The 11,611-nt window shown below is 34.4% G+C and overlaps 1 protein-coding gene across 1 annotated transcript in view; it reads right to left on the bottom strand.

Moving 5' to 3' along the window:
• Window positions 1–10,985, bottom strand: part of pcxb (pyruvate carboxylase b) — a 343,108-nt gene extending 332,123 nt beyond the window's left edge. Inside the window, exons 1-2 of the mRNA XM_067401859.1 lie at window positions 10,735–10,985; window positions 5,027–5,169 (exon numbers count right to left, since the gene is read on the bottom strand). Coding sequence (XP_067257960.1) covers window positions 5,027–5,168 — 142 coding nt within the window. The 5' untranslated portion in view covers window position 5,169; window positions 10,735–10,985. The remainder of the gene's footprint in view (window positions 1–5,026; window positions 5,170–10,734) is intronic.
• Window positions 10,986–11,611: the final 626 nt, after the last annotated feature.

Consider the following 11,611-nt stretch of genomic DNA (forward strand, 5'->3'; position numbering starts at 1 on the left):
GGATTGGTTAACAAATCAAAGAGTGACCATTAGTTCCACAAATACAGTCACAGGCTCCCACAAATAAATTAATTCAACAAAGGTAACCTCTTTTGCTACATATTTTTAATGGTTTAAATGTGTACTCTACATGTTTGACCACTTACGAACTCTCATTTAGCCTACTATATGTTGTGTACATGACTAATGTGCCCAACCATCAGCAATAAATAAATTACTTTTAGAGCACAAAATTGTTTACAAGAGAACAAATTTTTCATTGATCTAGTCACTTAATTTTGCTCTTAGAATGCACTAGATTCATGCATTTAAATTTAAAATGTACAAAATTTTCCGGGGGGGATGCCCCCGGACCACTGTGTATGCATTAATCATTGCATCTGTCTTTCAAATATGTCAGGTAAAAGGCAACTAATAAGCATCATCTCATTCACCCTGAGGCCAGGTTACAAGATGCTGGCCCAGAGAAGGTGGCGAATTTTTTTTTTTTTTTTATGGGGGGGGGTCACTCTTGCCTGTCTCCAAAACTTGCAAATGAACTATATTGTGCTTTTTGTTGTTTTGTCTTTTATGAAAATGAGAGATGTGTGCTCATTTTCAGGTGAGCTAAGGATGTAAATTAATGATACCCTCAAGTAACGATTCGATTGATATATCATGATACTGAACCCGCGATGTGATATTATATTATTTAGTCTTGTCATACTTCAAGACACAGGACAATATTGATACCAGAATAAATATATTTCATGATTCTGAAGCTGAAAATACAGAAAAATATGAATATGGATAAACTCTGTCATTGATATATTATATATGTTTTTCTATATTGAAATATATTTATTCTGGTATCAATATTGTCCTGTGTCTTGAAGGACTTTTCATTACTTTACATCCTTAGCTCACCTGAAAATGAGCACACATCTCTCATTTTCACAAAAGACAAAACAACAAAAAGCACAATATAGTTCATTTGCACTATATTAGAAGATTTTAAATTGAGTGAAAAAAAAAAAAATTGAAAATGGTGTACAAAACACAATGTAATCCAATTTGATATATATTAGCGGGTTGCAAGATAGACACCTATATCATGATTGCATGCTTTCACTGCATGATGTAGCAGAATTTAATTAAAATGACCCCTAATATGAGGTGCCCCGTTTGCGTTTTTGACAAAATAAGCTAATTCCCTGCACAAAATATAATAGTATTGTAATATAATGATATAACGTTAATACGTAACGATAAAGTTTGCAGTGGCTTCATAAATTAATTAAAAACAATAAAAAGCAAAACACACCTGATGCACATTCTTCATTTTCTAGAAGTAGATTTCAAACACCTTGCTGTATTTTTTGTGTAGTTAATTAAGAAAATGTACACTGCCATCTTGCTCCGACTAAAGTGACTTGAACGCACCTGAGATTGTAAACACAAAGCGTGATAACGCATGCACGAGCACACACACACAAACACACACAGGGCACCAGGAACCGATTTGAGTTCTCTTATTGTGCTTGAATGTAATAAAGAAAACAAAATACGTAAGACCGTAAGATACACTGATTTATTTGTGCTCCGAATCTTCCTGACGCAGTGTTCTGAAATCGGCCATCACTAAATAAGTCGTTATTTTGGTTTTTTTTGCCACACCAAAAATATTCTCGTCGCTTTATAATATTAATATTGAACCACTGTACTCACATGAACCGATTTAAATATGTTTTTAGTACCTTTATGGATCTTGAGAGAGGAAGTGTCATTGCCCCCTATGGAGGCCTCACGGAGCCATCGGATTTCAACTAAAATATCTTAATTTGTGTTCCGAAGATTAACGAAGGTCCTACGGATGTGGAACGGCATGAGGGTGAGTAATAAATGACAGAATTTTCATTTTTGGGTGAACTAACCCTTTAATGTAGCGTAATTTACTAAGACAGTGCTATTAACAAACAAAACTTAGTAAACACCAAACTAATAAAGCATACTATTTACAGAAAAGCAGATGAGCCCAGAATATGAACGCAACACATTTAATTACACACAAGCATTTTCCTCCCATAAAGATGCTTAATGGACAGTGACATTAAAGACCAAACTTAGTAAACACTAATAAAGCATACTATAAAGAAAAATTAGTGTGTGCAAAATTTGATCTTTTAATATCACTTAGGCTACATTAAGCGACATTAAGCACTTTCTTTATAACGGTTTTATATGGATGAAAACTTAATGTGTAATAAGACACGTTTTGTTCATATTCTGGGCTCTTTGCTGTACATAGTTTCTATGAGAGGAAAATGTTTAACATGAAATTAAATGCATTGCATTCAAATTCTGGGCTCAACAGCTTTTCTGTACATAGTATGGTTTATTAGTATGATGTTTACTTACATTAAGCCACATTAAGCGTTTTAGAATGTCCCGAAAATGGGACAAAAGGGCGCTCCATTTCACACCCGTTTTCCACACTGGTCAGTATATGCAGATAGTTAATAACACAGCCAGCATTCACCATTCTAATATGTTTTTAACTGTATAATATAAATTTTAACATCTACCTCCACTATTTCCCAGTCTCTACAGTGCTGTCAGTGACCTAAAGTCCCAGAATGCACTTTGCTGCTGACGTCACATTTCCGGACTCTAAAGGCCTACCTACTGCCGCCTGTCATTCGCGTTAATAAAAACAAACAAAAAGCGACAACAAATAAATAGGAAAATAGAAAATTACATGACAAAAATTGTAGTTACTAATGTAATACATTACACATTTAAGGTAATATAATCTTTATCATGAATAATCATTAAAAGCTATCAGAAATCTTTTTTTTTTTTTTTTTTATGCATTGTTGTGTTACTCCATATACCATCTATGCTAAACAAAAAGAAATTTCATGAGAAATTCATAATATATTATATAAAATACACATTTTAGTCGTGTCCCCAGGTTTTCACCCAGTCCTGTTACCCTCACTCATTGCCCCTTCTAAAAAACTTGGAACATGCCACAAGGCACATTTTCAACAGGAAGTTGCATCATCTGGATCTTCTGCAGGCCATGAGAAGACCAAAAATAAGTCCTCTCATTTTAATTTCTGTATATTTGATGAAATTGGAAAAAATGAAATTTTTGATGAAAAGGACAATCTCAACGTACTGTCCTGTTACCTAAATTATTGCTTAGATGTTATTTGTTTATTTTAAAAATATTAACTTTAGGTAAGTCACTAGTATTTGCTTAGTGTCCTCGTGCTATTAGCATGTGCTCAATGTGGCCATATGTCATGTATTTGATAGTTTTTTGCTTAAAAACTCAATCCTGTTACTTTCAGTGTTGTTACTCATAACAGGAGTGAGTTAAGAGTAACAGGAGTGAGTAGAGTCCTCTGTTTTGTTGATTTAATAATGTGAATATTAGTTGATATAATACTATTCACCTGTATCATGAGTTTTACAATTTAAATTACTTAAATTGTAGACTTTTAGGATTAGTTTTACAGTGTGAATGGCATACTTGCAGGGAGCCAGTCCACCACGACATGAAAATCCTTTTGTCTTTGTCTTTCTTATCTTTTGTGAAAGATGGAGAGAACCTATACTATGCAGTTGCCAGAAACACCCATTCATGGCATGCTGCAAGTGAAGGAGTGAAACACATCCGCAAACCTTTCTTTTCCCCTCTTTTTGTCTTTCCTTCCCTCTATCTCCCTCTCTCTCTCTTCTTCTCTCTCTCCTTCTTTCTCTTTTCACCTCCTTCACTGTGATGTACTACTAGCACACAGAACATCCCTTCAACACAGAAATCTCACTCACACACATGCACACACAGCCATGTACACACTCTCTTTCTTGCACACATGCAAACACATATGGACACTCATTCCTGTTACCCAGTGTTCATTCCTGTAACAAAGTGCTCATTCCTGTTACCAAATATATTTAAGTATTTTATTTTATATTTTAAGTTAAACCACTGTTTTTATCAGTTTTGTTTGGTCCATCATTTATACAATTGTTAAATAAATGAAATTATATTTAAAAAAATATATATTTTAAATGGAATTTTTTTTTGCGGTTTTTATTAAAATACACCTTGCCTTCATATAAAGTGATTTGTTTTTGTCACAAATATCAATTATTTAAACAAATAACCAACTATTTCTTTAAAATGAACATTTTCTTGAGGTGAATACAAAGGAATTAATTGACATGCTTTTAAACATGCTTTTTAAATGGCACATGAGTTTTGGTAACAGGACTGAGAAAACATGCATCCATCTTCTGCTTTGAAACCTTGTAAAAAATTAAATAAAGTTGCCTGAGATTGACCAATACACATAGTTAAATATGTGTAGTATTAGATTCAGTGTTGAAAAAATATGAAAAATAAAGTTTCATTTTGAAGAGTTTCAACAAGCAAATGTTACCAATTTGGTAGAATGGCTCACTTATAGATTAACTTTGAGCTAACTCATTTATCACATTGATTTGAACAGGATAATCTTGTACCATTTTGATATTAAAATACAAAGTTAAAGAAAATATATTCCATTCTTTATCACCAACATAAAGTGCATTAAATATTACATTACTTCAGGGTTTTTCAGACTGGGGTTCGTGATTGAACGGCAGGGAGTTTGTGAGTTTAATGAAAACTCATATATTTATATATATATATATATATATATATATATATATATATATATATATATATATATATATATATATATATATATATATATATATATATATATATATATGCATTAGTATACAGGTTTGAAATGACAAGCAGGTGAATAAATAATAAAACAAGCATGAATAAATAATGACAAGAGAGTGAGTAAATAATAAGTAAATAATTTTTATAATATGCTGAAACTTAATTTAAAATGCAGCACTCCTGGGCCTGTGTATATTTAGACTTTCAGAGCACTAATCCGGGGATCAGACTCTCACTTTCCACTGGGTTTTTTTCCAACACTGTTTGCAAAATATTTAATCTCGGGATTACAAGTCTTACCTCTGTTTGCCACCATGACCTTTTTGATTGGTCGATACTCCAGGCTTTGGGGAGACAAGTGGGCAGAACGACAAAACAAACCCACTCTTCTGATGAGCAGAATGCCCATCTTCCCCCTGGACCCTCCCAAATGCAGGAGCATCCTAGAGAAATACAATCAGAAAAGACAAAGATGAACAAAGTGCTCTGGTTCTAGTTATCCATCATGAATTAAAACTACAGACAGTGGGGGAGAAAAAAATAAAGATCTCTAAGAATGACACTTCAGAACAGGCTCCTGATCTCTTACTGTCTTCACTAAAACTATAGTCCAGTTAAGCTTTATGAGCCGCTACGTATTTTAAAAGTCTTTCGTTTCCACTGGCTATGTAGATGGAATAGCCTCCTATACATAGTCTATACTTTCTTGTTCTGAATCTGCTATAGTGTGGGACTGCTGCCATCTTGTGTTTGTAAACTAAACAGTTTTCTCTCTCTCAAAGCTGCTTAGGTCTTTACCGAAAACAGATCACACTATGTTCCATTTTTATAAATGAAAACATAACATTTTTTCTTTTGAATTTAATGAATAAGACTGTAATTCTGTAATAAGACTGTCTTCTCTACATTTACCCCTTTATATTACATTGAACCAAGGAAATGCACATGATCAAAATTGGGTCAGTTTACCTTGGCAAAGTCTGCAGTTTGCTATTTTCGCAATTACCTGTATTCACAGCCTGGATGTGCTCTCAGAGTGTGTCTGTGTGTTTCAGTGTGTGTGCGTTTGACTGGGTATCTGACTTCAACATAGTGCTTTGAATGAAAATTGGGCATTTAAAATGATCTCATGTCACGGTCACCTTCAATATATTACTTAGATATTCAAAATAATTTAGATTAAAGATGCTGAATGATGATACATCTCTGATCGGTCTAAGAAAACTTTTCCATTGTGTCTGTGCAAATGTATTTAGGGAGTGTATGTTCCAGTGGGAAGCAAACTATGAATTACGCCCAGGTATGCTAACACTTATCTCACTGTTTTACTCTATTCCTGTCTATGTCTCACCTACACCATCTCAGATGCCAGACGTAATATTGAAAGCCATTTTTGTATTCACCCACTTGTGTATTCAGTGAGAGCACACCAACCTTTAAATGCATTGCATTGCATTTTTACAAGTTTGCATTTTCTTTGTTTGGCTCCAAGTACTAATTACATATGTAAGCTAGGTTGCAATGCATTGCTGGGGGGATGAGGGGGTTTAAAAGTATGCAAGCCTTAGAAAGCATCAGTAGATACATATTGATAGGTGCACTCCATAGATATATGTTTGTAAGTAAATAGGGAGCAACTCCAAATGACTGTTTTTCTTTCTAGGTTAAAGGTCACAGGTCAAAGACAGCAGTGGTTGGCTGAAGGATTCAGTAGGTTTGTAGCTCATAAACTGAACAACAAACTTTGAACAAGAGTTAGTGGGCTATTTGGTGTCCCTTCATCAAGACTCCTGTGTCAACATGAACTTTGGTCGTGTGGGAAAATCAAATGAACAACTTCTTTTTCTTTTTTTCCAATACATTAGTGACAACAAGTGCAGTAAAATTGTATAATACTCTTAAAAATAAAGGTTCTTTATTGGCATCTATGATTTCAACAAATAACTTTTAATATTCATGGAACATTTTCATACCACAAAAGGTTTGGTTACACTTTATTTTGAAGTTTACTTGTTGCAGTGTAATTATACGTTACGTAGTGAATAACATTAATCAAGCACATACTTACGGAAGTGTCAGGGTTATGATGCATGTAATTATGCATAATTTGTAATTACATGTAACAAGTAACAAGGACACTATAAAATAAAGTGTTACAAAGGGTTTTTATATTGGAAAAAGGTTTAGATTTTTAAAATTTCCTTCACATATATATAAAACACTTAGTCTTGTCAGCACTTATGTATATATATGTCTTGTGGTTTGTTCAGATACAACTTTGCAAACCTAAGCTGTGCAGCTGTGTTCTTTTTAGATAAAAGAGGCTTTCTTCTGGAAACCCTTCCAAACATACCATACTTGTCCTGTCTTTTTCTAGTTGTACTGTCATGAACTTTATCATTTATCATTTTAACTGAGGCCTGTAGAGTCCGAGGTGTAGTTCTTGGGTTGTCTGCAATTCCTCTGAGCATTACACAGTCTGATCTTGGAGTTAATTTGCTGGGACGTTCACTCCTGGGAAGATTGGCAACTGTCTTGAATGTCTTCCACTTGCGAATAATCTTCTTCACTGTAGAATGAAGGACTTCAAATTGTTTGGAAATGGACGTATAATCCTTCTCAGATTGATGGCAGCAATAATTGCTTCTCTAAGATCATTTCTGATGTCTTTCCTCCTTGTCATTGTGTTAACCAATTAACACACGCCTGAAGACTCCAGACCAGCAAACTGCCAAAACCTCTGCTTTTATAGAGGTGATCACACTCGCTGATGATCAATTAATCAAAGGTTGATTAGCAGAGCCTGACTGCTACTTACCCTCTTAATTCCTATGTTAACAGTAAGAGTGATCTTAGTTTGTCACAAATGGCTTTTCCATTTTGGCCTAGTTTTTGTTAAATAAATAATGACACGGTGTAATGTCATGTGTTGTTGTTCATCTGAGGTTTTATTTTCCAAATTTTAAGACCTGCCAAGGACCAGATGATTTTTTATTATGACCTGATATGAAAACCGGTGTCCTAAATTTTTCACATGACTGTATATATATATATATATATATATATATATATATATATTAAACCATAATTCAGATGCCTGTGGCACACCTATGAACTGGCCGATGGCTTCACAAGGGGAAATTACAATGATCGGCCTATTGGTGCCTTCTAAAATTGCTCAGTTAGCGTTAAATTACTCTGAACGCTGCCCTAAAAGGCCAAGCTGGGTAAAATCAACATGCTCAGCCACCTCCGTACACAATCTAAATAGAACCATACATCAGCAGAGCTTTTTTGGGCCCTTTTGTTCCTCTCTACGGCTCTCTTTTCAGTCTATTCGTTCACTTCTTCTTCCACCTGAGTAACACTCCCTCCTCTGTTTGTCCATTAGAGCTCTGGTAGATAGATGCTCTGTGTTTTTACATTCTGAGTAGTGCAAATGTTCTGCCATTAGGGCAGATGAGACCAGCTCAAGCAACACAAACACAAATGCACAACTTTATGAACTTACAATCTGAGCGTACTTATTCACTATTCTATGCTGTTTTGTGGTATAAAATGTGTGAGCGGTCTGTTCACACTGAAACTTCCAAATAGAAAAAGTAGACTTTAAATGATGATGATGCACTTAATAAACTGAAAAAACAAAGTGTGTAATGTTGGACACTTCATGCACTCGATGGTAGCAGCTTTAATAGTGGAGGGGCTATCAGACTCTGATGATGAATGACTAAATAACCTTTTAAAATTCAACACAGCTGAGTGCATAATGTGTAGTGTGTTATTTGGAAATTTGTAATGAAAATATTAATTGTCTTAATTCCTTTTTTTCTTTTTTTTGATGCAACTTGATTTATCAAACACACAATGCAGAGCCTTTAGACACTGTGAACGACTCTTTCTGGATGTGTAGTACGTGAGCACTGTTATCTCCCTGTCAAGTACAAACTATCCCATCCTCCATTGATGAGCTTTACGTGCAGAGTGTTCAAAGTTAGCGGTCTTCTATTTTTTTTGTTTGTCTGTGGTGTTTTGTAATCATTTAACTATTAAACAACACCAGATTGAACTCTGTACAGGGTATTTTATCCTCTCTGGAGTTGAATGATGAATAAGCTAATGATAACAAAATACAATTGATCTGCCTAGCTGCTCCAATACCATTCCTTGTCAAGAAGGTATGCAGTCAGATATACTATCACAAGTGGCATTTTGTTTTGATTGTTCAACCAGTGTGATCATTTGTAAGCACACAGGATAGCCTCCTATCTATTGTTTTTGCAAACATTTGTCTTTTTATGTGAATGACTATGCTGCTGATAAATCTTTAAAGCTGCAAGAACAACTCATCTCGTTTGCACAGTTCCACACCAAACAGCTGACCAAAGGTCATGCAGTCCTTGTGCAAAAAATTCATTGTTAATATTCAAGTGAACACACAGTTTATGTGTTCCACTGTCTTCCTCTCTGAAACAATAATACACATGCATACACACACACAGACAAAAAAATTTGTTCAACTAAGCCAGTATTTTATGTTGTGGCCAGTAACCAATAAATGGCTGATATTTTAATTTTATCGAATTTTGGGTTACACTTTATTTGATAACACTTTATTTTACAGTGTCATTGTTACATATGTTACATGTAGTTACAAGAGTAATATCTATAAATTATGTATAATTACATGCACCTAAACCAAACCAAACCCTAACCCTATAGTAAGTACTATTGTTAATTATTATTACTCAGAACTTACATGTATAATTACACTGTAACATGGACATAAAATAAAAGGTTACTTTATTTTAACGTGTCGTTATTACACTGTAATCATATATTTAAGTACTAAGTAATATTAAAGGGTTAGTTCACCCAAAAATGAAAATTCTGTCATTAATTACTCGCGCTCATGCCATTCCATACCTGTAAGACCTTCGTTCATCTTCGGAACACAAATTAAGATATTTTAGTTGAAATCCGATGGCTAAGTGAGGCCTGCATAGGGAGCAATGACATTTCCTCTCTCAAGATTCATAAAGGTACGAAAAACATATTTAAATCGGTTCATGTGAGTACAGTGGTTCAATATTAATATTATAAAGCGACGAGAATATTTTGGTGCACCAAAAAAATAAAAATAAAATAACGACTTATTTAGTGATGGCCGATTTCAAAACACTGCTTCATGAAGCAGTGTTTTAAAATAATAAATGACAGAATTTTCTTTTTTGGGTGAACTAACCCTTTAAGTAACTACATGTACTTACCATAGGGTTAGGGTTTGGTTTGGTTTAGGGTTAGTTGCATGTAATTATACATAATTTATAGTTATTACACATAACACGTGTAACGGACACTATAAAAAAAAGTGTTACCCAATTTTGCATAAATAGGCTAAATTAAATATAAAATATTAAAAACTAAAGTCAGTCATTTTATAAGATACAAGGGAATCTAGGCATCACAATGTTACAAATAATGTATGGAATAAAATTTAAAAACACTGTTTAAATCAAATCTCTAAATTTTCATTTAGAGATTTGATTTAAACAGTGTTTTTAACGATTAACTAAATGAGTGTTTTATGACGATCAAGACAATCTAAATATAAAATAGACTGAAAAATTAGCATGCGTAGTTAAATATCCAATACTGACCAACATCCATTATCAACCAGTATCAGCCAATATTTGATATTGTACTGATATATTATGCAACCCTAAAATTGTCATTGGTCCTACAGTATATATGACCAAATCCTCATGAAAGAATATTCACTGACAACAAGCACATATTAATCTGACAAAGAATACACTTATGTTCAGGAAATGTTCTGAACACATGCACAATCACTTAAACAATAATAGTGACATATGGTAGCAGTTGCACACACAGTTCAAAACAAAGTTTGCAACAGGAGGGTTTTCTCTGTAACATGACCTGAAAAGTATCTAATTAATTTTCCCTCAAAACACTCAATACTCAACATACACAGCTGTACTCACTTGTCCAGCCAGGTCCAGATTCAGCCCAAAATCAGAGTAGGTGTTAGATGTAAACAATCGATTGGGCCAGAAAGTTCTGCCGCAGTCCTGTGGCACAATGAGCAGATCCAGAGAACGGGGGAGTATTGGCAGTGTTGTGACATGCACTCAGGCGTATACACAATCATGTACACAGTCACAACTGCTCTTCTGTCACACTGCCTGTGAGACTGTGAGGCCTGATCCTGTTAATCTCTCTCTGTCTCTCTCACTCTCACTTTTAACCTGTCTCTCACTCTCTCTCACTAGATGCAGGTTTTCATCCTCTGATGCTTACGTAATACTTACACACCCCCGAGTACACGGGCCAACCACAGGCGCTCTGTCTCCACTAGTAAAGAGCGGCAGGATTTAAAGACAGAGACGGGGAGGGAGGGATGGATGAAGAGGAGGGGGAAGAGAGATATGATGATAAACAAGGTTTTGCTGAGAGTTGCATAGTCCGTGCATTATGGGGTAGTGAGAGAAAGGTAAACAAACACAAGAGAAAAGATGTTTTTAATGCTTTATGGGGGGAAAACAAACAGCAATGTTTTGTGGGCCCTGTGATTGAACTGATTGACTGTCTAGGCTAAAATTCTTTCTGTACTGCATTACATAGTGGAATTGGAAAAGCTCAGTGCCGATTCATTTTTCTGCTAATTCTTTTTTGAGCCAAGATGCACCCTTACTAGGACACATCCTTCCGAATGAGAAGCACCCATATACTGCTAATTCTTTTTTTTTTTTTTCAAAAAAATTGTATTATCTATTTTTTTTTTAAATTATTATTATTATTATTATTATTATTATTTATTTATTTTTATTTTTTTTTTTGGTGAATTGTAATGTTTGCAAA

This window comes from Chanodichthys erythropterus, chromosome 11 (assembly GCF_024489055.1).
Source record: "Chanodichthys erythropterus isolate Z2021 chromosome 11, ASM2448905v1, whole genome shotgun sequence".
Taxonomy (NCBI): domain Eukaryota; kingdom Metazoa; phylum Chordata; class Actinopteri; order Cypriniformes; family Xenocyprididae; genus Chanodichthys; species Chanodichthys erythropterus.